Here is a 26,576-nt window from a genome sequence, read left to right as displayed (position 1 = left end):
ACCACTGTGTGTGCTTCTCTCCACTAGGTGTCACTCTCTTCCTTCCACAGGGATCGGAAACCCCCATCCGAGATCGCAACTTGTCAGGGAAGGGGACTCAAGAGACTAGGCCACACAGCAAGCAAGAGGGGCAGAGTATGAGAGTTTAGGAGGTAGCCTTGGACAAAACCATATAAGGATATACACTACAGCATGCCAAATCTCTCTCTAAGAATAAAATGTCAAGTAAACAAACAAACAAAAAAACCCCGACAAGTATGGCCCATCTTATAACCTCTTGGCCAGCTTTATAACCTCTTTTCTTGCTCACACAGGGATGGCAAACCTCCATTTTCTTCCCAGGAGATGGAACCATGATAAATCATGACGTCCAGTAAAAAAAAAGGCAGAGCTAGCAAAGTCAAACTTTTCAGTACTTGATTCATGGGGGAAGTGACAGGGAGGCATGTAATGAAACTCACAAGCTCCTCCCATTGATTCCCTCCAATTCTAGTCAAATTATGTCCCCTAGGCTTCCAAAAACAATAGCTGAGGGGTGTTACAAAATCCTAGGCCAGGCTTCCTCTGGCCCTCCTGTAGTTAGAGCTCAAATGAAGGTGCATAACATCAAAGAGCTAGAACTGAACTGCAGGCCCACCCCACTACCACCCCAAAACTGGAGCAGATTCTGCCACATCCTAATTCAGATTCTCTTCTTTGTTTAAGGGCAGGTGTCTCATTCCAAAGACAGAAACCAGAAGACAGAGAGACAAAGCCCAGAACATATAACATAGTTTACAAGAAAAATCTAATTATTTGGGAGTTTGCATCTTGTTTGGGGCTAGTAGACCCGCCACTGCAAAAGACCAGATAGAATTCAGCCTTTAATGCACATTAAAACTGCTTTGCTGTAGTTAGCTCAGTAGTCAGTCAGCGAAGGTCAACATTCTCATACTCCATGTGGTCAGAGTCCTCCAGTTCAATCCCAGGGACCAAGTTATAATAATCTACTGTCTGGTTCATGTAGAGCTTCTCCCGGTCTGCTGAATCCTTCAGAACATCTGTCACACTCACTGTCTCAGCTTCAGGTTCCCCACCTATGAAGCCATCCTCAGCAATGGCTGGTGTTTTGGAAACTGACACATTTTGTTCAAGGCTTTCCTCATTGGCCCGCATTAAGGAATCATCGGAATTCCCCAGTTTGATCTCCACTTCCTCATAGAGGTCCCTGCTGCTCCCTAAGAGTGCATTGGAGGGCTTGAGCAGGATCTGATTCCTCAACAAGATGTTCTTCTCATTCTCTGCAGCAGATGTAACAGGAAGATCACAGGGGATATAACAGTGATGCTCACCCAACCTCTTAGCACCATTCCTCTCCACTGTTGCCAGCCGGCATGCCTTCCCACTATGCAGAGCATAGTCAGTCTTCTTCTTCTGCCTACAAAAGCACCAGGTGACCAAGGCCAGGACAGCCACCAAAGGCAGACAAATGAAGAGAGCCGTTAGGTTGTGATTCCGGCACAGCTCCTGTTTAGGGATAGCTCTGATGTTCAAGCCATGGTAACGCTCTGGGGTGCTACACAACATCTCAACATAAAATGGCACAGGCCAATACTTTTCCAGATCTCCAAGTAAAGTACAAGTACAGTCCCAGCTGTTGTTGGAGAGACCTAGTTTGAGAAGAGAAGGTTTGAAAATCCCCGAAGGAAGTGAAGTTAAATTATTGAAGTCAAGCTGAATCTCCTGAATATGGTCAGACGTTTTCAGGAATGATTCAGGCAATTTCTGGAGCTGATTGCTCTCTAACTGGATGACATGCAAGCTAGGAGCATTTCTTAGGAAACTATCTGGGAGACAATGTAGTTGGTTATGGTCCAAATGTAGAATCTCCAGTGTGGAAGAACCATCACCTACATTGACAATATCTGATATACCACAGTTGGATAAGTAGAGCTTCTTTAATCCTGCAACTTTATCAAAGATACTCCAATCCAAGGGGTCGATTTTGGTCCCAGTGAAATTCAAGCAGCAGCCCTCAGGAGCAAGTGCAGCCTGGAATTCCTGGAAATCAACAGCTGTGCTGCAGTTGCAGGTCTCTTCCAGAACTCCTACTACGGGTTCTGTAGCTATCAGGATTCCACCAAGGAGAATGACTATCCACCTCTTGTGATCTAAAGCAAAGAAAGAGCAAGCATCAGCGATCTCTCAGATGACAATACTTTTCTTAGATCACTTACGGATGTAATGGACAAACAAGCCCTATTCATACAATGTGTAATATATGAATAGATTTGTCTGTGTTTTGGGATGAATGACTGCACTTGTGTTCCTGGATGAGCCTGGGTATAGTCCACCTCCAATACAGGGTAGGGATGTGCATGGAACCAGCTGGTCTGGTTCGGTTCGAGTCCGAACTGGACCTGAACTGGACCCGGCCAGTTTGGTCCGGCACCCCTCAACCCCCGCCAGTCCGGTCGAGTCTCTGTGTGTGTGTTGCGGTTTTGTTTTGTTTTAATTTAAGCACTTACCCCCTCCGGGAGAGTTGTTTGAGGTGGTGGCGGTGGGCGGGTCTGCGGAGGTTCCCCTTCCCCCCACCGGCCTCCCTCATTTATTTATTATTTATTAACTAAACTTCTATACTGCCCAAACTTTCATCTCTGGGCGGTTAACATAAAACAATTAAAACACACATAAAAAGTTAAAACAATGCAACAATTTAAAATCAGCCATAAAAATTAAAAGCTTGGGTGAAAAGATGGGTTTTCAGATGTTTTTTTAAAAATTGCCAGAGATGGAGAGGATCGTATCTCAGCAGGGAGCACATTCCACTCCATTAATGTGCCTAATTGGTCGCTAGGCCGCTCTTCAGTTACTCTTCAGCCTTCCCTCTTGCTGCTGCGGCCATTTTGGAGGCCACCACACCTACGCAATGGGCCTCTGCATGTCCTGGGATGACCCAGGTTGAACCAGTTTGCCCACCCCTAATACAGAGTATAGATAGGAAGTGTATAGTGTACATGTGTTGAGCATAATGTGTGAATAGCTATGCGTGTGTATGGGTACACTTACACAGATTCTATATGTGTTCAACATAATTACAATGAGCTATGGAATGCAGTGAGGCTTGCCTGGCGTAGTCACTTTGTTCTTTTAGACACCAGGTGAAGACTTTTCTGTTCACTCAGGCTTCTTAAAACAGTTTTAAAATGGTTTGTACTGTGTTTTCTATTTTTTATTGTAATTTGTTTGTTTTGTGTTGTGTTTTAATTGGATTTTTACTGTGTTGTGAACTGCCCAGACAATTTGTTATGGGGTGACTAATAAATAAAGCTGTTTTACACTATATAATATAATTAATATAATATAATATAATATAATATAATATAATATAATATAATATAATATAATATAATGGCAATAACACAATTAAGTGAGCTTGTGTGTGTAATTACTGTACCAGATTTAGAATTTGTATTATGTGCATCAAAGTATTAGGAAGTTGTAATCAGTGAATATTTAGAACTTCTGTTTACCATCTTCCTTTAAAAGATGGCAATTCCAGCTATTGCGTACCCCCTACTGGTAATGTTTGTTTAACTACAATATAGCTTCAAAAACACTGCAAAAAGTTCAGGTTGGTTCAGATGTGTTGTATTCATTTTCTTGGAAGCCTAGCCCCTGTTCACAGACACCTTTAATGAGTATTAGCTTTAGCTCATTTTGAAAGAAGTTTAAAGAGTGGTGTGAATTTCTAAACTTACTAGTCAGGGAGCTGAATCATTAAACATTTAGCTTCAGTTCCAGTTCAGGTTCATTAGTAATTTTTAATTTTCCAGTTCAGTTCCAGTTCAAACAGTAACTTGTAGCTTGGTAATCAGTTCACACACCTTTGAACTGGCTTAGATTACATTCATGCAGAATATCAAGTTCTTTTGCTTGCAATGTAATTCTATAAAATGAATATAATGCTACTATTTAACAATAATTTTTTTTCCCCACAAACAAAATACAACAGGATAAAAAACTGGGTGGCGGGAGGACATTAATCATGCAATTGCTGGCTCAGTGCCTGATTATGGAACCATATTTGGAAGTGATTGCCACTTGTTCTGTTTAGGAGTTCAGTTCTGGTACATGTTCAAGGCAAACAAAACATTTTAGGTTTGGCTTCATTTCGATTTGCTGGGGCGGGGGGAATTCCTCTCTGAATTGGTTTTTGGATCTGGGTTTAGGTTTGCTTCAATTCACTGCTACTAATCCAACATGATCTACTCTGGCAGTCATTCTCCAAGTTTTCAGACAAAGCTCTTTCTGAGTTGAAATCTGAGATCTTCTAATCAGAAATGCCCATGTTTGACTCTATGAACTGAAACATGCAACACAACACATTGTCATCCCCTGAGCGGCAGTCCATTCTTTCCTGTGCATTCAAGATTAAAAACTGACCTGTAAACTTACACAAATCCAGACAAAACATTTATGTATAATCAAACGAATAGTTTCTTTCCTAGTTATTCAGATTCCCAAAGTATGACTGCTTCCAAACTGAATAGGCAAAAATATATGCAATAGCAGCCCTTTCATATGGCAGAATAAAGGCCCTGTCTTGAAGGTAAAGGTAAAGTGTGCTGTCTGTGTCGACTGCCGGTGACCACAGAGCCCTGTGGTTGTCTTTGGTAGAATACAAGAGGGATTTACCATTGCCATCTCCTGCACAGTATGAAATGATGCCTTTCAGCATTTTCCTATATCACTGCTGCCCGATATAGGTGTTTCCCATAGTCTGGGAAACATACCAGTGGGGATTCGAACTGGCAACCTCTGGCTTGCTAGTCAAGTCATTTCCCCGCTGCACCATGGACTTGGGTATCATTTAAAAGGCAGCTAACTCCTAACAACCTCTTAAATGCAGCTGGTGATTCCCAAAGGAGAGGGCTTTCTACCTCCTTACCAGTGATACAGTATAGTTATAGAGAATTCCTGCATCTGTACAGTGGTTTCCAGTGTCTGTGCAGGTAATACCACAGAACAATCTTCCTTGATTGTTGGTAAGAAGATCAAGGTACAGAAAGCACAGGGTTGAGCACACTTTCTCTCACTGGTAACAGAGGACAATTGCGCTACACCACTGGCCTCTAGAAACCAAAGCAGATATAAACTGATGACATTATCAAACCACCTTTGTCACTGGAGGCACTGTGCAGTCACAGTGGTGCAACATGACTCTCAGTTACTGGCATGAGAAAGGGCAGCCAGTACTGACCAGATCAGACAACAGGATGTCTTGTATCAAGAGTAGGGATGTGCAATTTGATTCACACGCAAATTGATTTGCGTCAAATCAGGAGCGATTCATGGATTCGTCCATGAATCGAATAACCTCTTATATGAAAGGCCTGATTCAAAGTCGAATTGAATCAGCCCTGATTCAACATTAATCGATCCGTGCGATCCGTGATGCAGGCACCATTTTGTCTCCATGTTTTCCCCTTGTTAATTGGTTTTCTGGCACTAGCTTTCGATTGGCTTGTTATCATCTTGCTTCTTGGTTGGATTGTTGTAATTCAAATCAAGCGTTGGCATGGGCAACTGTAAGAAATTAGAGGATACACGGACCATAGAAGTAGACCATATACATAGAAAAAAATATATGCACCGTGTATAATAATCTGTTCACACACACACCATGTGAGATAATGCTGCAAAAACATTATGCCAAAAGTTTTTTTTACCAAAATTACAATACAATAAATCTGATAACATTTACAATTAACCACATTTATGAATGTTTTAACACAAGTATCAGTTGAACCTCCTGTAATAAATTTGCATACAATGATGAAACACACAAAATTTTAAAAGAATTGTGAGAGATAATTTCTAAATTCATAAGTCTCAAATGATGTTGCTTGAAGGTCAAATATGTCAACAGTTCCTTTGTGCATATAGATTGCTGTATAATGGAGGAATAAATATGAAAGCAATCCTTATGGTTCCCACAAAGTCCTTAAGTCTTTACTCTCACAGATTCTTGTTCAGATTCTTACTCTACAGGTGTCCTAGGTAGCTTTTAACCTGTTTCTTCCTGCTTAGGCAGGTCTTCATCAGGAGAAATATTTATCTCTTCCTAAGTGCCTCTGCACCCACCAGTGGTTTCACCTTGGAATTCCTACTGAATACAGGGTTGTCCCTGAGGTAGAAGTGGCCGGGGGTGTCCCTCCCCTGTGAGGGAAGAAGCTTCCTGGTCCCACAATGTGGTGTCACTGGCAAGGCCAAAAGAGCCGGCGGTTCCGCCTCCGCATCCCACCTGGTGGTTCACGGAGGGTTTTCTTGGTGATTTGCCAGGGGGATGGGAGAAACACACAGGGCCTTGCAGCAGTGCCAAGCACTGTTTGCTGTATTACCTGTAGGAGCCAGTGGCAGACCAGCAGTTGGAGCTGATCCAGTTTTGGGCAACGTGTCACCGAGTTTGGCTGGACTTGGCAGCGGTTGTTGGATGGTTCCTCTCATGCCGCCAACCAGTGTCCAGAGCAACAGGGTGTTCTCCATGGCTGGGGGCATGGTTACGCCCCACCATTCATGCTTGGATGCTGACATAGTAGAGCAGCTGATCTTCCTGAAGGCAAACATCCCCCTGCTGGACTATCCCAAGCTGGCCATGGAGGTTGAGTGACTCATGGTCACTCCTACCCATTGCAACACCACCAGCAACTTGCTCCACCCTGGCCAATTCCAAACCCAGATGTGTCACAGTCTGCCTGTTAGTGCTGCTGACACATGCAGACAGGCACTCATGGAATGGCGCCACCATAGCCGATGATGAGGTAACGACTGGTGCTCTGACAGCTGTTAGGCTGTCAGCCAGGTATTATCCAGACACAGGCAAGCAGGCAGGGATGAATGCTGGCTGGAGAAGAAGAGAAGAAAGAATACTTCTTATGGTAAGGGTCTAGAAGCATTATTACTTTCTTGTCAGGCTATTGGTCCATCAGGCCATGAATGCTCTGTCCTCCTGTCTCCATGTGGTAGGAGCAGGGGCATATCTATAGGGGGGCAGGGGGGGCACGTGCCCCGGGCGCCACTTGAAGGGGGGGAGCAATTTCTTAAAATTAAATAATTTTTAAAAATGGCCACCAAAAACAAAATGGCCACTGGGCATGCTCAAATGGCCTCTGTGAGGCCCTAGGGCATGCCACGCCTCGCAGAGGCCATTTGAGCATGCACAGTGGCCATTTTGTTTTCAGCGGCCATTTTTTTAAAAAAAAAATTTAATGACCACTGCACATGCTCAAATGGTGCCTGTGAGGCCCTAGAGGCCAGTGGGAGGAGGGGGGAACTTTGCAGACCCCCCACAGCCTTTACTTTGTCCCCCAAAGGGGCTACAGGTTTTTTTTTTTAAATTAATATAATATGTCACTGTACACATATTCAGATTGGCACTATGTACAGAGAATAAGGGCTTGTGAATACTGAGCTGAAGTTTATAAGCTAAGATTGTATCCATTTGCTCTCACTTTGCTTCTTGTGATAAGTGAGTTAAATGTGATGTCTTAATAATACGGCTATTAATGGTCAGTTTGTCTTTGAATCAATGTGAAATCCTTAGTATTAAGGCCCACTGGGAGTTTCTTGCTCTTTCTCTCATTTTTACTGTCTTTCTGAAATACTAGAATATATTCCAAGCAGTGACACAGTTTACTCTGCATATCATTTAATTATTTTCAGAGTATCTGGGAAAAGTCAAATTCTCCATTTATTTTTAAAACTTATGTAATCGTGATGCTACAATGCATAGCAGAGAATTAGGCAGGAACTTCTTTTAGTTTTTCCAAGTACAACTCCGCATAATATTTGGGGATTTCATGAGCCCCAGCATACTGAAATTTGTCATTTTCCAGCATTTTAACCTGAGCTATCCAAACAAATTAATGATAGCCCCACAATTTGGATAGTTTTAAAAAATACATCTGAAGTGGTAGATAGGAGCTTGACCACATGTATGATATTGGTAATTTTTGTAATTTTTTAAAATTTTAAAATAAAAGTTTTCTGAAACATGTGTGTCAGTCAGATGTATGTTGGGGTGGTGGCGGGGGGAGTGCAGCGGGGGGGTGTGTGCAATTTCAGTGCTTGCCCTGGGCGCCGTTTTCCCTAGTTACGCCACTGGGTAGGAGGCAGGATGGAAGGAAGGAAGGTTTGATTTTGTGGTTTTCTCAGTGAGTAACTATGCTTGTTCCTATGACTATGTGGTTTTGCTGGATCTCAGATTGACAAAAGCACAACTTGGGTGCCTTTCTTTTTTGAGTTGTGGTTTGGTCTGTTTGTGAGATGGCGTTGTGGCAAAAAATGTACAGAGGCAGCTCATATCTCTCTCTTTCTAAAATTTTCTTGATGATTGCTGTGAGATGAGCTCCATGTCTGGCCTTGAGAGTAACTTGTGCTTCACTCACTGCTCTGGTCTCCTCTGCAATCTGCATTGCAAGGTGTACTCACTCAGTCAAAATGTGGCTGAAGAAGTTGCTGTAGTTGAGCTTATGGCTATGCGTGCGAGCTGCTAAGGGTGCTGCTGTGGCAACTGTTGCAAGTAAGAATGGAGAGTCATAATCATATGTGAGCAATTTGTGCCAATGATGTTACTGCAGCTCAGGCACTGTGGCTGGCAGTGGATTCTGGGTCAATGATTTTTTTTTAGCCATCTTTAGACGGTGGGTTTGGCAAAATGTACTGTTCTGTGTTGGGAGGGACTGTGTGTGCTTCTGTTCTGCAGTGTTGTTTTTCAAGACAGGGTTGCAAAATGTGTATACTCTGCTTGTTTTGCCAGCGTGCTGTAGTGGTTAGAGTGCTGGACTAGGACCAGGGAGACCCGAGTTCAAATCCCCATTCAGCCATGAAACTAGCTGGGTGACTCTGGACCAGTCATTTCTCTCTCAGCCTAACCTACTTCACAGGGTTGTTGTGAAAGAGAAACTCAAGTATGCAGTACACCACTCTGGGCTCCTTGGAGGAAGAGCATGATATAAATGTAAAAATAAATAAATAGATAGATAGATAGATAGATAAATAATTGTTCCCCATGGGTAGGTCCTAGGGACACCAAAGTGGGTTGGGTGGTACGGTGTGATGTGTGCTACCTATTACCCAACTTACAAAAGAAATGGGCAAGTGGGCGATTAATATATATTAAACCTCCTTAGGATCCTGTGGGGTTTTATGGGGGAACATTTAATCCTTTTAAAAAATCACTGCTTGCCCATTTCTTTTGTGGGTTGGGTGGTAGGTAGCACCCATCATGTCCTATCTCCTGACCCACTTTGGTGTCCCTAGGACCTACCCATGGAGAACAATGGGGTGATTTGAGGACCCCATGGTTCCCTACAGGAAAATTGTGGATTAAAAAAAATTTCCATTTCATTCATCGAACTGGCTAGCTCTGGTCAGCTTGTACGATGAATCAAATCAAGTTTTTGCGACTTGATTCAACCTCAAATTGAATTGCTAAAAATGATTTGTGCACATTTCTAGTCAAGATTTCCCCGAGGCTGAGACTCTGCTTACCACTGCCCCTTGTGGAGATTTGCTGCACTGTAGCAGCTTTCCAGGCTCTGTGCCGGCCCCGCCCTATGGGGGTCAATTATTGGCTTCCCTGCAGAGGGGAAGAATATAAGAAGCTTCCACTCTGAAGCAGACCTTCCCTCAGTTTCAAGATCTCCTTGCTGCTGTGCTGGCTTCCCTCCTTGATCTGTCTGCTCGGCTTGATCTCTGACACGTTCCTAACCTTGGCTATTGGTTTTTATCCCCAAGTCCCTGCCTGAAACCCTGCAAAGATGCTGCCAGTCAGTTTAGACAATAATAAGCTAGATGGATTAAGGGCCTGACTCTCAAAGAAAGGGCAGCTTTCTATGTTGCTCACCTAGTTCTCCTGGTCCCAATTTCATTTTTTAAATCAGCTGCATGTCTTCTTTTTCTTGCTTCCTGGTTTGATCATATTACTCCTCTGCTTTCTACAGTTCACTGTAGAAATGTAGTTTCACTTCCTTTTCCATATCACATTCATTTTGAATGTCTGCTCCTTGCTTTCAAGTGCTTATATTTTCTCACCCCTCACTGTCTCAAGGTCAAACTATACATTATAATAAACATCTTTCTTCTTGAAAATAGCAGCCATGATGGAAGGGGAGGGAATTTTAACTCCCCCCTCCCCCCGCCATGTCTCAGTGCTGATGAAAATAGCTCCCTCCAGCTGTTATTCAGGAAGGAAGATGCTAATAGCAGTTTCCTTCCTGGGGCAAATGGCAGCTCGGGTTGTGTGTGCAATTTTTGCTAGGACAACATGCAGAGGGCAAGGGTTAAAAACCCTTCTGGTGTAGGCCTGAACCAGACCAAAGCCATGTTACCTTTCATATATTCTGTCTTTCAATTCCATTCCATAAACCTTTGAACATATCATGTTAAACACTTCCAGCATACCACAGTCCGGATCCCGATTATCCCCCCAAGGTCATTTTAAGAAAAGATGGAAAGCGGTGGGTGGGTGGGGGGGAGAACATATAATGTTACATGTAGTCTGACCCACAGTCCATGTATCTTCATGCTGACAACACTCTTCTTCCCACCAAGCGCAAGACCTCTTCTTCTGTCCCCCAGCTCAATTCTTCTGCACCCTCTATTCAATTCCTATGGAATGCCCTACTTCCTGACATGACACCTCCATCTGTTCTTATTTGAACCATGCCCGAAGACCCACCTTTTCTCATACTTATCCTCACTGATATTTTTGAATTTCCCAATCTTTTTCCACCAAACTCTCCTTCCCTAATTTCTAAGGCAATACACACAAACAGGTACTACCTAATGGTGCAGTGGGGAAATGACTTGACTAACAAGCCAGAGGTTGCCAGTTTGAATCCCTGCTGGTACACCTAAATCAGGCAGCAGCGATATAGGAAGGTGCGGAAAGGCATCATTTCATACTGCACGGGAGATTAGGGATGTGCTCAGAACCGGTTTGGAGGCCCTTTATGGGCCTCCGAACTGGTTCGAACAGCAGAAGGTTCCACCCAGTTCGAAGGCGGGGGGTTGTCCTTTAAGGGCGGGGGAGGGTGCACTTATCCCTCCCTCTGCTTTTCCCTTGCCGGTGCTCCGTGTTTTAAAAAGTTCACTGGGGTGGCAGCGTACCTCCCTGCCACCACGTTGCTGCCTTTACCGGAAGTAGGCAGGAGTATCTGACATGCCCACGCACGCAGGCTTGTTGGATACTTCCGCCTACTTCCAGTAAAGACAACAACGTGTGGCAGCGAGGTTTGCTGCTGCCCCAGTGGGCTTTTAAAATATGGAGCATCAGTGGGGGGGGAAACGGAGGGAGGGGTAAGTGCACCCTCCCCCGCCCTTAAAGCAGACTCCCCCCCACCCCCGAGCCTCCCCTGCCCAGCTCCGTAGACATCTCTACAGGAGACGGCAGTGGTAAACCCCTCCTGTAGTCTACCAAAGACAACCACAGGGCTCTATGGTCGCCAGGAGTCGAGACCAGCTCGACGGCATGCTTTACCTTTTACCTTTACACACAAACAAAAGCAGGGTAGGAGAAGCCTCCTACCCAAGTTCAGGAATCGTCTGTCAGTTAAAGCCAAGGCTGCAGGCGCCATCTGTACATGTGTGCCAAGTACAGTAGCAGCTGGGTCGGAGCTGTGTGTGAGGAAGGACAAAAAGCCCTCCGGCCCAGCTGCTGCTTAGCACATAAGCACAGACGGTGCCTCCAGCCTTGGTTTAAACTGAGAGACGATCAAATGTTGGGAGCATGCACAGCTCCTGGATTAGGATAGGAGCCTTCTCCCCTCTTCTTGATTGTGTGAACTGCCCTTAACTCTCTGTCAAATTATAAGCCTGCAGGCAGGGTCTGTCTTTTAAAGAATTATGCAAAGTGCCTAGCTTTTTTGAAGCATAATAAGGATTATTACTATTACTACTAATGTAATGTAATTCAATTCAATTTATTTATTTATTTATTTATATCTATGTAAACCGCTTTGGGGACTTCTGTTGAAAAGCGGTATATAGAATTTTGGTGTATTGGTGCAGTGGGGAAGTAACTTGCCTAGGGAGCAAGAGGTTGCCGGTTCGAATCTCCACTGGTATGTTTTCCCAGACTATGGGGAACACCTATATCAGGCAGCAGTGATACAGAAAGATGCTGAAAGGCATCATCTCATACTGCACGGGAGGCGGCAACGGTAAACCCCTCCTGTATCCTACCAAAGACAACCACAGGGCTCTGTGGTCACCAGGAGTCAACACAGACTCGACGGCACAACTTTACTTTAGGGCTCATACTAAAGCCTTCTGCAGCAGACTGAGAAGATTTAGGTGATTAAACCTACTGCAAGTAGCTCTTCAGCGGTAAGGCAACATTAGTAACTTGCACTGGAAGCAGGGGTGTCTCCCTCAACCCTTGCTATGTGGGTTACCTTGGAACCCACATCTGCTGATAGGGTTTCTGAAGCAACCAAACCTTATTCAAACAAACAAGGGCAGAGGCTCTCCCTCCAAACCAGAGGAGCCATGGTGCTTTGCAAACAGTAATCAACCCTATCTTGATTGCTAGCACAGTTCAAGGAGGTATTCATGCCTTTAGGCCACAGTCCAATTCACAAATCAAGTTCAACACATGCACAATCTGTGTACAGTGTAGCGTGAATACAGATCTGTATTCACACGTTATGTTCAATGCATGTACAGTAATATACTTCCTATCCGTACCCTGCATTTGAGAGGGCTTCAAATTTAAAGTTAATGCACATATAGTCATTCACACAAAAACATGTACATGTGTACAGACATCTGTACCTACATACCATATAATGTCTGAATGGGCATATTATATCACCATGGGAGATACTTTTCTGTGGGATGAACCCAAAGCACTGAATCAACATCTAAAAGCCCACAACCACATCAGTGAGGTTGACCGCATGGGTCTTTCCATAGTACTAATATACATTCTCTCAGCAATGTGCCAGTTCTGTGGAAAAGACCCAGACAATTAGCCGCATCCACTTGTTTGAGGGCCTTTAAACATCACTGCAATACCATGGGATGAATTCATGGGAAAGCAGAACCCACAATGCTATGGTAACATGAAAAAAGTACTGTTAATCAAGACATTCCCAGGAATACAATAGGCTACATCTTTAAAAATGATAGTTCATAATTCAAATAATATAGTAGGCAGACCTATGTTCATTGTACTCAGTGGCTTGGGCCCAGGATTAACTAAAAGGTATGTCTCTCCCAGCTATGCAGATGGTACATAGTTCACAAAAGTTCACTGTAAGGAACATAGGAAGCTGCCATATACTGTGTCAGACTATTGGTCTATCTAGCTCATTATTGTCTTCACAGACTGGCAGCGGCTTCTCCAAGGTTGCAGGCAGGAATCTCTCTTTCAGCCCTATCTTGGAGAAGCCAGGGAGGGAACTTGGAATCTTCTGATGCTCTTCCCAGAGTGGCTCCATCCCCTGAGGGGAATCTCTTACAGTGCTCACACATCTAGTCTCCCATTCATATGCAACCAGGGCAGACCCTGCTTAGCTAGGGGGATGAGTCATGCTTGCCACCACAAAACCAGCTCTCCTCCCATGAGAGTGTGATGATGGCCTCACTGAGTTTTTAAAGCATTTTTAATAATTGCTTCATGACAAAATAAAAGGTTGGCTGCAGAGAAAGTTTCCATGCTACCTATGCAGCAACCTGCTGATGGAGCAGGTTCTCACACTAAAAAAGGCATAGATGTTCTCAGTCAGTGCCTGGACTGATGGGCAAGCATCTTCCTAGCAATGGCAGGACAGCCTAATCAATATTGGCTCCTGGCATCCTCTCCCCGACCACACCTAGTCAGCCAGAGCTGGGCAATGGTGATGTTTCCAGAATTCTCCCATGCATATCAGCTGCAGAGCGGGCTCCATCGGGGAATCCTAGTGCATACTTACTCTTTCCCTTGGAATGATATCACTCCCCATATATTGGCAGAAAGAGGGAGTATCAGTAGTGGAGCCAGCCAAACAGTGGCCTGTGTTCTGTCCCGCCCAGGCAGGATGTCACATGCAAAGGGGGCAGGCACTCGGCTTCAGATAGCCCGAGTGAGCTCTGCCCCTCTTATTTCAGGCAGCATTTTCTGCCTGACAGTATTTATTTTCCTTCCTCTCCCTTGCAAGAGGGAGAGGAAGGGAAATAAACACTATCAGGCAGCACTTGCTGCCTGAAAATAAGATGGGGAGGAGTGGGGTGGGCCTTCTGGCAATCGGGCCATGCCCCCTTTGTGCATGACATCATGTGCAACAGGGGCTCCAGTGGCCCTTTTCATTAGTGGCCCAAGTTCTTTGAACCCGTTTGCTCAATGGTGGTTCTGCTCCTGTGTGTCAATGTTGCATGGGGCTGCTGCATTCCAAAAGGCATAGAGTGATGCATTAGTCCAACATGGTGGTTTAATTTTCCAAGGCCTGCCTTGCACACAGTCTGAGAATCACTGGACTAAAATGTGGGGTCTTTCACTTACAATACAGCCCTGATCTCCATGTTCCACCCAGTTAACACCAAGTGAGAGTCATAGTTTCACTGTTAATGCCACTACACTTAAGTCAGCAACAGAATGTTACACATTTTTTGCTGCTTGTGAGGTGAGGGATAACAGAGATCTGAGGATCAACAATGAAGTCCACACATAGAACTGTCTTCAGGCAACATCTAGATAACATCTGAGCAATAAGCTCCAATGATCTTCCATAACTTTATCTGTATGCTTCCCAAGTAATGCAATCCTATATCTACTATGACAATGCTAATGTGAAATCTGTAAATTACTTATTTTGGTCTGGTCCCCTGGAGATCCTTGTGATAGCCTATTTGAATAAAAGTAATCCAGTGTTCTTTGGATTGCACCATTAGTCTGTACATCTTTACGATCTTCATCTTATTTGTCCTCATTGGATAAATTATTATTACTGTTCTTTTACAACTGTAGTGAACTGCCCAAGACTAATAAGTCAAGTTGGAATTTGAATCAATGAAAATTTGAACTAATTTCAGTTATCACCAAAACATGTCAGGTCTAAGTGTATTTGTCAGCAAAGGTCTCTAGTAGCAGTTTGATCCTAATTACACAGTTGGGAAACTGAGGCTTGGCTTGCTCTGTCATACAAAAAAATTACAGCAGAAGCGAGACTTGAGCCCAAGCTTTCCAAACAACCCCTGGCTAGTTCTTTAACAGCTTATCCTTTCTGTGATATTGTATTTGAACCTTTCTGCGATATTGCATTGGAAACTGTTGTCAGTGCATGCACTATACAGAGGGGTCCACACAATGCCGGATATTGAGATATGAGAGCACTGAACATTGTCAGTATTAAACAAACACAAGGCATCCAGCAGTTGAAAATGTGGGTCTGTTTGGAAACACCAAGCGCAAGTGCTACACAAGGCACTGCAAGTCTATGTAAGAATGAAAAGCTTTGATGCAACTAGCAGTAAAGGCTAGATACTTCATTCCTGAATTCTTCAATAATCTCCCTCCAGTCTTCACACAGAATTCTCTACTGCGATTCTGTTATGTTCTGCTTCTGCCATTGTATACAATCGGAAGCTACAGTGAGTTGGACCCCGTTCAGAGGACACTGATTTAATCTAGGCAGCAGTGGAACAATTACAAGACCTTGAGCCGGAATGGGGTCCCTCCCTAGGCCCTTCCTGACCAATTACATCAGCTTTTCCTCCCAGTGCTATTATCCTTAAAGGTCCAGGAGCAATGCTTAAATCCTAAGATAGTTCCCCAAGACATTTCAAAGCCGAGGGGGAAACTAATTGCATTGTCAGTGATCTGACTATGGAAAGAACAGAGGCCACATCTCTGCTTAGGTGAACAGGAGCTGGATTGTGTTTGGTATAAGCAGGAGTACTGTATTTTGTCAAAGGAATCACATAGAACTTATTGTCACAGTATATTAAAAAATATTACTATTGGGACTATTTCTATACCACGTTTCAAAAGAAACATTCTCAAAACCATTTACGGAGCAAAAAATAAAGTGCAGTGGTGGTTCCCGAAGGGGATCACAATCTAAAAAGAATGGCAAAGGAGACACCAGCAAGAACCCTGGGAGAGTCATTATGCTGAGCTGAACAGGGACAATTGCTGTCTCTCTCCTAAATGTAAGAGAGCCACAATTTTAAAAGATGCCTTTTTGACCACTTGGCAGGGGTTCTTCGACAAATTCATGGCAGTTGGGCCCACAAATACCTATTAGGCGAGGACTTTTGTGGGAGGGATGGAGTCTCAGATTTAGTGCTTGAAACTGATGGAAATATGCTGTAAACAAGAGATAAGAAGATGAGCAGTAAGGGCTCTGTGGTGGGTGACCTGTAATGTGTGTGCTATGATTGTTTTCTTGCCTGAAAGCATCATAAACGACACTTACAGCAAGTGTAAGCTGGTTGCTCTATGAGGTCCACTAAGAGGACTGGAGGAGCAGATTTCTACACCTAATTAGAGAAGATGAGTAGTTTTTGGACAGGATACAGGGAATGCTGCAGAAAGAATCTGTGAAGAAGGAAAAAAATGCATGAAAGAGAGTGACCTGCATCACTGAAAGGAAGGGATTGCTATCTTTTCAATGAGTATCCCCAACTGAAAACAGCAGCAGCAACATATGTTATGTGGGGAGGGAGACCCTTTAAGAACAAAGGTGACTCAACCATCACCTGAAGAAAGAGGCAGAAAAGAGTGGTCATGTTTAGTGACTCCCTATAGGGGCAATTGTATGCCAGTCAGACCTCTTAGCTCTTCAAATGTGCCATCATCTCAGTGTGTAGAGCCAGGATGCAAATAATAGGTTGCCAAGACTTATCAAGTCCACAAATCATAATCCCTTTTTGCTTACTGACATGAGAACAAATGACACTGCCAGGTACAGCTATGAATATATCACATTTACTGTGAGGCTCTGGGAAGGAGGTGAAGGACGCTGGGCTTCAGGGGTGTTCTTGCCAATGCTTCTTGTATAAGATAGGACTGCAAAGAAAGAGCAGGATACTTCAGGGGGATGACTGCTTATACTGGAGCATTTTCAGACAGCAGGCTTTAACGCGGGTTTACTGCGAGTTCAAATTTGAAAGGAAAACACACACACACAAACTTCGAGGGGAAAAGTGGATTATTTTACCCCGACATAAATCGGGCTATGTTCCAATGCCTAATGAAAAACCTGAATCATGTGTTAAGTGCTCCCTGAAAAGCTCACAGGGACTTTGAGATAAATCTGGCCGATATGTGCGCACCTTCCATTCTGGAGGAGAACTGAGCTAAAAGCCCATCTGGAAATGTGCCTGGTGGTGTTGAGAAGTTCAGTTTCAGGGACCATGATTGAAGCTTCCTTAATGAAGGACTATGGGAGGAGGTGGGCTGTACTCTATAAGGACTGGGGGAAATGCATTTAGCAGGAAGCCGATGAACCGGGCCAAAAAGGCTCTAAATCCTGTGGGGGAGGGAGACAAACGTCCAAATATAAGTACAAAAGTAAGTACTAAAGACAGAGACTTGAATACTACAGGAGAAATGGCTGGGTGGGGCATTGTTGAGTTGCTTAGCAAATCCCACAATAAAACGTCAGGAAAGACACAGGAGCAGAATATCTATGGATTGTGACATCTATTACACTAAGACACAAAGTATGAGAAATAAACAATGCAATGAAAATGTACAGAGTATGAGAAAAAAACAAACTGAGCTTGAATGCCTAGCTCAGGAAAGTAAACAAGACTTGATAGGTATCACTGGAACTTGGCGGAATGACTCCCAGGATTGGAATGTAGCAATTGACGGATATAACTTGTTCAGAATGAACAGATGCAACAGAAAGGGAGGGGGAGTAGCGTTATAATGTCAAAAATGTGTACATTTGCACAGAAACTCACACAAATGAACATGGTAGCCCAGTGGAAAGCAGCTGCTTAAAAATAAATGGAGAAGAAGAGGATGTAGATTATGCTTTCCTGGCACAAATCACAAATGCTTCAAGGAAGCAAGATTTAGTATAATGGGGGACATAACTACTCTGATATCGGCTGGGAGACCAGCTCCACTAAGCATCATATCTCCAACAAATTCCAACAGGCCATGCTGAGAACTTCATCTTTCAGAAGGTAAAGGAAGGAAGCAGTGTTCCCAGATGTTGTTCACTACAACTCCCAGCATCCCCAGATACAGTGGCCTTTGGCTGGGGATTATGGGAGTTGTAGACCACAACATCTGGGAATTCCTCTTAGAGGGAACACTGGGAGGAAGGATCAAGGGGATCCAGCTATCTTTGGCTTGATAGCCAAAAGAGAAAAATTGGTCAAAGAGAATGAACCAGTGGGAACCTTGAGAGAAAGTGACCAAGCAATACTGGAATTCTAGATCTTATGGAAAGCTAAAGGTGAACAAAGTCAAACACATAGTATGGATTTCAGGAAGCCTGATTTTAATAAGCTCAGAGAATGGTGAGGTAAGATTCCATGGCTAGATAAACTAACAGGGGAAGGAGCCCAAGATTTCCTGAGGGAGGAGATACTAGAGCCTCCCTTCCATCTTGCAACGTTGCTTTTCTCACTCCCAAAGAGCAAGACTATGCCTAGGCAAGCATTCAGTGCCTAGAGGGGAAGCAGCCCCCACTTGGGTCAAGTACAAATGGCGAGAGAATATTCTAGCATTCTTAATGAAGCTAAAATTCCAGATGGTGAAAACAGGGGCCTAAGACAAAAGACAACCCTTGAGAAAGTAACAACAACCCTAAAACCAATCAAGGCAAGTTCTATGCAAATGGATGAAAATTGGCAGACTAGTGTCCTTTTGTCTAGGCAATCCTTCTGAATGGCAACTCCCCCACCTGCACGTTTTCATCTCCCCCTGCCTCTACCATGAAGTAAAGTGTGCCATCAAGTCGATTTCGACTCCTGGCGCCCACAGAGCCCTGTGGTTTTCTTTGATAAAATACAGGAGGAGTTTACCATTGCCTCCTCCTGCGAAGTATGAGACAATGCCTTTCCGCATCTTCCTATATCGCTGCTGCCTGATATAGTACCAGCGGGGATTCAAACTGGCAACCTTCCGCTTGTAGTCAAGCATTTCCCTGCTGCACCACTTAAGGTGGCTGGCCTCTGCCATAGAGATTCTGAATTATCTCCTCTGATTCTTGAACTTCCCTGCCTTTGCAGCCCCTGCTAGAAGGCTCCTGAAAGAAAAACCTATTTGCAGTCTTTGCTTTTAGAAACACACACGTGTATGTGACAACTTCTGTGGGAGTGTGGTGACATGTGCTATACTCTGCTCCTCTGAAGCCTCTCCCAGCAAGGTGCACACTGTTGCACTCAAACCTTTCCCCCTCTTAAGCCAAATCACTGGACTGCTAAGTTCCAGTCCTGAGCGGAAAAACAACCCTCCTTGGGTAATTCCACAGTCCTGTTCAGGCATTACAAAAAGTGGGTACACTGTACACATCTCAGGGTTGTGAGCAGAGTGCACCCTGAGAGTGCACTCTGAAGCCCCACCCGCCACGGTCCATGGTTACAGCATTTGCCTACAGATACAAATGCTGTCCTCATGGAGAGATTCTTCTTGTGGTTGGGAATGCTGAACTGCCTCAGCATTCTGCATCACAGGAAGAATCTCTCCATGAGGACAGCGTTTGTCTCTGCAGATTAACACTGTAACTGTGTGCAGCAGAGCTGGGGCTTCAGACCACATCAGCATGGGGGCAGGGCTTCAGAATGTCATAGGAACATAGGAAGCTGTCATATACTGGGTCAGACCATTGGTCTATCTAGCTCAGTATTGTCTTCACAGACTGGCAGCGGCTTCTCCAAGGTTGCAGGCAGGAATCTCTCTCAGCCCTTTCTTGGAGAAGCCAGGGAGGGAACTTGAAACCTTCTGCTCTTCCCAGAGTGGCTCCATCCCCTGAGGGGAATATCTTACAGTGCTCGCACTTCTAGTCCCCCATTCATAAACAGGTGCACCCTGCTTAGCTAAGAGGACAAGTCATGCTTGCTACCACAAGACCAGCTATTCTTTTGGGGATACTCTGTATGTTCCCATTGAAGTGGGAACATTGAAGTGGTGGATAGCTTCTGCCTTTTAGGATCGACCATCAACAGTAAAGGATCCAGCAGTAAAGAAATACGCCGCAGACTAGCACTTGGTAGGGTTGCAATGAAGGCCTTGGAAAGAATATTTAGATGCTGTGATGTGTCTACACCTACAAAGATTAGAATCGTTCGGACAATGGTTTTTCCCGTGACACTCTATGGATGTGAAAGTTGGACTTGGAAGAAGCAGGACAGAAAAAGTATTGACGCTTTTGAACTTTGGTGCTGGAGAAGACTTTTGAGGATACCATGGACAGACAGGGGGAAAAAACAAATGGATCATAGAACAAATCAATCCAGAATTTTCACTTAAGGCACAAATGACCAGGCTCAAACTATCATACTTTGGACACATTATGTGAAAACCCAGCTCCCTTGAGAAGTCCATAATGCTGGGAAAAGTGGAAGGAAAGAGAAGAAGAGGACGACCAGCAGCAAGGTGGCTGGACTCAATTACAACAGCAATGAATACACCACTGAGAGACCTTCAAGGCCAAGTTGAAGACAAATCATCCTGGAGAGAATCTATCTATGTGGTCACTAAGAGTCGACATCGACTTGACGGCACTCTATCTATCTATCTATCTATCTGTTCCCAGTTTTTAAGAACGTTTGAACATGGCTCTTGGGTAGGGGTTCTGTGTCTGGAATACCCCTGGACCTTAGTGTAGAATCACTGAAACTTGAAACCACTGAGCCTGGATCATTCTCTGTGTGGGCTTGCTACAGACTAACCCCTGTACTGACTGCCCTGGAACCTCAGTGCTCTCCTGACTGGCTGTTGGCATACAAAGCGTTTGGGTCTCCTTGGAACTTGGTGCCGTCAGCACCCTGTTTTCTCTCTTTGCCTGCCATTCTGGCTGCACCTCTGTGGAGAGATCCATTATCTTCATTTAGCTCACAAAATAGACTAAAGCAGTGGTGAGGTTGCAAATTCAGAAGCGCAGGCACTCTCCGCGAAAGCCCCCATAGCCATGGCCACCCTAACAGCCCAGATAAGTCAAGAAGCACTGGTGCTCCATCCCTGCACATTCTTCCCTCCACCCCCAGACTAAAGGACAGATATAAAAGTTGTCTTTACTCTTTCTTTCCACCCACATTCTGCCGCCACCAACTACTAGATTATCCAAATCTCTGCCTTCTCCTTTCTCCCTCCTCCCGCTCTCCTTCACTCCCTGTATTACCATTGCCAAATACTATATTTTCACATTGTTCCTCTGCTCTGTAACATAATATACTTTCTTTATTTTCAAAAGTCGTTGCTTCTGAGTTTGTTTGCCCTTCGGAGTCCTCTAACATGTCTCAGCACTGTCTGGACTGTGATCTGCATATCATTTCATGCTTGCAAATTTCCTTCTGAGTAATTTCCCCATTTTGATTTCAACGCAGAGATGCACTTGTGTGTCAAGTCCCCAGGTTCAAGCAAACATGGGAACAAAGGTGTAGTCACAAACAATTGCAATGAGAAAGAAAAAGGAGACATCTAAAAAAGCCAATGTCCCTGCACAAAAAGCTTAGTGATGAGCTGAAAAGGGAACCTTTAATAGGACAGATGCGGCTCGTATGTGTAAGACACATAAGAAAGGGAAGGAAGGATAAGTCAATGGAGACAAATACATATGAGTAGCCCAGACCTGTAGAGACAGTGTCAGGAAAGCTAAAGCTCAGTATACAAGCCAAGGTTGGTGAGCGATACTAGGAGAAACAGAGAGCTTTTTCAGCTATGTTTACTATAAGAGGAAATGAGAAAAAGAGGAAGGAAATGGCAGGCCTGCTGTTCAGTAAGGATGGTGAACAAAGAGAAGGCAAAACTGCTCAACTCCCTATTTTGCCTGCTACCAAAAGGGGAACTGTGTGCAACCTCGTAAAAGCAGTGTGAAAGGCAAGGGATCAGGACTGCAGTTCAGGATCGATAAGGAGTTGGTCCGGAGACACCTATATACCTTAAGTGAATTCAAGTCTTCGGGGCTGAATTATCAGGGGTCTGGAAAAGAAGCCTTACTGGGTAAAGTTGAAAGAACTAGGTATGTTTAGCCTGGAGAACAGAAAACTGAGTGGGTGACAATGAGAACACTCTTCAAATACCTGAAGGGTTGTCTCTCAGGAGGCAAAATTTTGCTTTCTCTTGCCCCTGAGGTAAGAGAAAGGTAGAAAGTAGAGAGTCGTTTTCAGCTAAATATTAGAAGAAACTTCTTAAAAGCAGTTCAATAATTGAACCAATTCTCTGTATGGGCTGGCGGGCTTTCTACAGCTGGAAGTCTTCAAGCAGAAACTAGTCAGCCATCTGTTTATAGCGTGGGAAGCTTCATTTTGCATTTCCGGCATCACATGTGCATATACTTCAAATTTATTTTATTTTTATGTAGAAGTAAATAAATATGAGTAGAGCTCTTGCATTTCATTGCTGTGGGAAATGACACATTCCCTGTTCCCATTTTTGCACTGGAAGAAAAGTGCAAGTGAATCCAAGATTCATTTTTCACCACTTCTTGTCAGGTGAAAACCTTCTCTAAGAAAACCACTTCCAATGTGCTGAGTCTCAACCATATCAGCAAGCCATGTGAAGGCCAAACTACCCATGACTTTAATCACGTCACTGGCCATGATGTGATCGCTTTTTTCTTACGCAAGGAGCAAAGGCAGGTGGGCCCAATCCGGATCAGAACCATGGTGGAGGAGTAAGGGGCCTTTTATACCCACCCTCTGCGGGGGTTCTGACTGGGTTCACAATGAGGTTATTCACACAATCAAAAACTTTGTTCTACCCAGATTTGGGAGCTCTGTGTGCCCCCAATTTTTGGTTGTGTGGAAGCAATGTAGGGGGAAAACCTGGGTAGCTTTTCTTCCTGCCTTGCTTCCACACAGTCACTTCTCCCTTCTCCTGCCTGGTTATTTGCAACAATACAAATGAAAATTGGGAGCACACACAGTCCCCAAACCTGGGTAGAACACATTTTTCGCTTGAGTGTGCTATTTGCCCCAAAGCAAAAGCTCTTATTGGTTTAGGAAGTCTCACTATTTTAAGGTCAAAAGTCCTTCTGCATTTGTCTGGAGAGCAGTTTCTGGGGCAGAGCTGGGAAAAGGGCAGCAACTAGTTATGGGTAGCTGCAGCAGTTATGGGCAGCAGCAACTAGTTATGGACAGGAAGAGAGCAATGTTCTAGACTCACTGCCCTTGTTTACTACTCCAGGGACCTGGCTCATCGCTGAAGAGCCCTTTCTGTCCTATTAAAGAGTCTCTTATGCACCTTCTGGACCACGGCTAGCATTTTGGTGGAATGGGGGAATAACATGTGGCACTTTTTCTGCCCGGAAGCAATAACTCAGAACTCCTCTTCACAACACCCTTAAGTACATCCAGACATCCACAGTGGCTCTGTTGCTCCTTTCTGCCTAACCTGTCAGACAAGCCGAGCAGCCCTCATCCCAGTATTCCTATTGCCCTACCCTGCTCGGCACCTTTCACCTTTCACCACTCACTGTGATGGTGAATCACACACATCTCTTAGGAAGGTGCCAGCTCAGCACTTTGTAGGATTTGCCTGCTCAGTTTTATTCACATAAAAACCCCTTTGCAATTCTGCCAACTATCCTGGGCCAGGTAGACAGCACTCCAGAGAAGAGGGCCTATGTGTGCAGCCAGGCAGTTGTTCTATTAGGACTGCAGGGTTTTTATTTATTGACAATTAATTAATAAAATTAATAATTAAAATAATTAATGTATTAATTAAAATAATTAAAAGACACCTTTCCTACATGACACACCAAGGTATAAACACCAGAATACATAAAAATAAAATCTAAACACACAAACAACATGCAACAACAAGATTGACAAAACTAGCCCGCTACACCAGATGCAAACTGGAAGAGGTGAGTTTTGGACCCCTTTCAAAAAGTTGCCAGGAAAAAAACCATTATGGACATCAGAGGCAAGAACATTCAAAAACTCCAGGGCACCAACACATGTAAAGGCCCTGATTCTAGTTGCTACTGTTTCCACCTCATCCAGCAAATCTGTGCTCTTATTACTGTGATTCTGGGAAATGAGCAGGGAGATGACATTGTACATGCATACATGTGTTTTGTACACATGTTTATGTTTGCGTATGAATGACTGTAACTTTACAAGCAGGTACAGGCTTCGTCAAATGCAGGGTGCAGATAGAAAATATATCACTATACATGCATTGAATATGTGTAAATAACTATATGCACGTATACTGGTCAACATCATTACTTACAAAGCACTGCTGCTGCTGAGTTCCAGAGTAACCCAGCATTAACACTTACAGGGTTGGGGTGGATTTCACTGATTTCCCCTTCCCCCAGGAGCGTTCTGTCTCTCCCAAAAATATGTCCCTGAGGGTTGCATGGCCCTTAAGGACATATTCTCAGGTGGCACAGAGTGCTTCCAGGGGAAGCGAAGGTCATTGAAATTCAATATGAATTACTTTGGAACTCTGCATTACTCCGGAACTTAGCAGTAACACTGGGGCTTCTCTTGTAGCACTCATGCTTTGTTAGGATGTTGGTCACTGTACAGATTTTACATGTATTGAATGCAATGTGTGAATAGGATTGAGGAGGGGAGAAACCACATGTGCAGCTGCCCTGGCTGTCATCAGAAGATGGAAGAGATATCCTGCAATAATGAGCAGTGCTGGAAGAATTGACTATTTCTCATCTCTAAAATCCTGGGGCATTTAAAACAGAGCTTGGGGACACAAGCACAATGCATGACAATCCTTGTACACTGGATAGTCCTGGGGTGGGTGGGGGTGGAAATCACCTTAGGATGTAACCTGAGGAGAGAGTAGTCCTCTCAGGGGAGTGTCTAATGTAACTATTCTAGCCCTGCATGTTCAGTACAAACACAGCATTGGTTAAGTTTGTGAATTGTTGGCAAAGTTATAACATGGCATCAAATCTTGAATAGCCGAGAATTTTATTCCCAGTGGTACCTCCTAACACACTGGGGCGGGGTACTGAGTTGCAACTGAGACCCTGTGGGAAACACCACTCTACAGGAAAGGGATACTCTTCATTGGACCTACTCCATGCAGCCAGGCAGTGAGGAGTGATGAGAGAAACTTTTCATGTCTCCCAGAAGAACTCAGCACTGCCCCGAGACTCATGCATTTTCATTCACAAGAAGCCGGGCCAACCCAGGTATCCTTTTACCTACTGTGGCAATTATTATATGGTGGTGGCAAAATGTTCTAAGCAATCCTCAGTTGTTGTTGATCAAGCTCAGAAATCCCTGCGCATGCTTGGCTCCAAGAGAGAGAAAACAGATACCCAAGGCTCTTTGAGTGCGTGCCGTCACTGGTGGGGCGGGAGGTAATAAACCGGGCTTTTCCTCAATTACCCCTTTTTTCTTCGCATGGATCACAGTCGAACAATAAGGCCCCTGTTCCTTTAAGGCCAGCCAGCAGAAACTCAGTGTTCTCACTCGCAATAATTTAACCAAGGGAGCCTGGTCTCCGGGGATACCCGATTATAAACAGTGTGCATCTTCCCGGCTTCACATTACTTTCTTTTGCAAAGTAATGAAACCACCAAAAAAGGGCGACCCGCCCTCCCTCGATCCAGTCCACCGCTCCAGGTCGTTACGTTGAGTTCCCAGTCTGCTCCCTCCGTCCCAGTCCCTACTATCCAATTTGCTTCCCCCAGGTAAAGCACGGAGTCTCTTAATGTCCCTAGAAGGAACGCACGCACGCAACTCCCCCTTTGGGGGCGCGGATAGTGGATCGGGCGGCCGGGCAACGCTGAGGGTTGCAGCGCACCCCCTGCCGCCCCCATTGCCTGGTCGTGGGTGGCGCGCCCTTTGCTCAGTGTGCAGACACTTGCGCTGCACCAAGCACGCCAAAATATCATGCGCGGAGCCAGGCGTTGCTCAGGTGATGGGACGCTACCAGGCGGCGCACACTCTGAAAAGAGGCTAAACGCAAGAGGGCGCTCCCCGGCGGTTGGGGTAGTGCAGTGGGAACCCTGCTCGAGGAGGAGGACCCCTTGGCCAGAGAGATGGGCCACCTAATCCTGGAGAGCAACAGCCACTCACCTGCCCCGTCCTGCTGCCCCATTCTCTAGTCTCTGGGCACGTTGCGGGCAACCAGCCGCCCTCAAGGCTCCTCCATGCCTCGGGCGCTCCTTGCCGTGCACTCTCCTTCTATCGGGCGGCGCTTGGCTCTGCCTCCTTCTAAGCCCCGGGGCGTGGCGTGGCCCTCCCGCTGCCCGTCGGGGAACTGCCGGGAAAGGCGCCTCGCTCCTCCGGCGCTAACCAAGCCGACACGTATCATGATGTGTGTGTGAACTTCTTGGAGCGCCCCTCCCTGGCCCGAGTTTCGCCGCGGCACTGTATCCCCACATTCCAAGCTCAGCCCGTCTCCTCAGCGTTCCCTCTTGCAACGGACTCAGCTCGGCGCGGAG

The 26,576-nt window shown here is 44.9% G+C and overlaps 1 protein-coding gene across 1 annotated transcript; it reads right to left on the bottom strand.

Moving 5' to 3' along the window:
• Window positions 1-260: 260 nt before the first annotated feature.
• LOC128322024 (SLIT and NTRK-like protein 1) lies at window positions 261-26,576 on the bottom strand. The gene is made up of 2 exons (XM_053242701.1): window positions 26,209-26,576; window positions 261-2,150 (listed from the first exon to the last, which is right to left on the bottom strand). The coding sequence occupies exons 1-2, from the start codon at window positions 26,228-26,230 to the stop codon at window positions 910-912; spliced, it is 1,263 nt and encodes a 420-aa protein (XP_053098676.1). The 5' UTR covers window positions 26,231-26,576; the 3' UTR covers window positions 261-909.

The sequence above is a fragment of the Hemicordylus capensis genome, chromosome 4 (genome assembly GCF_027244095.1).
Source record: "Hemicordylus capensis ecotype Gifberg chromosome 4, rHemCap1.1.pri, whole genome shotgun sequence".
In the NCBI taxonomy this organism is placed as follows: Eukaryota; Metazoa; Chordata; class Lepidosauria; order Squamata; family Cordylidae; genus Hemicordylus; species Hemicordylus capensis.
This window is presented reverse-complemented; position numbering and strand designations above follow the sequence as displayed.

Bases quoted from the DNA above. Each gene is read 5' to 3' on its own strand.
- LOC128322024 (XM_053242701.1), bottom strand. From the start codon at position 26,230: ATGGGGCAGCAGGACGGGGCAG. The intron at 2,151-26,208 runs GTGAGTGGCTGT...TCTTTGCTTTAG, and splicing joins GGGGCAGCAGGACGGGGCAG to ATCACAAGAGGTGGATAGTC.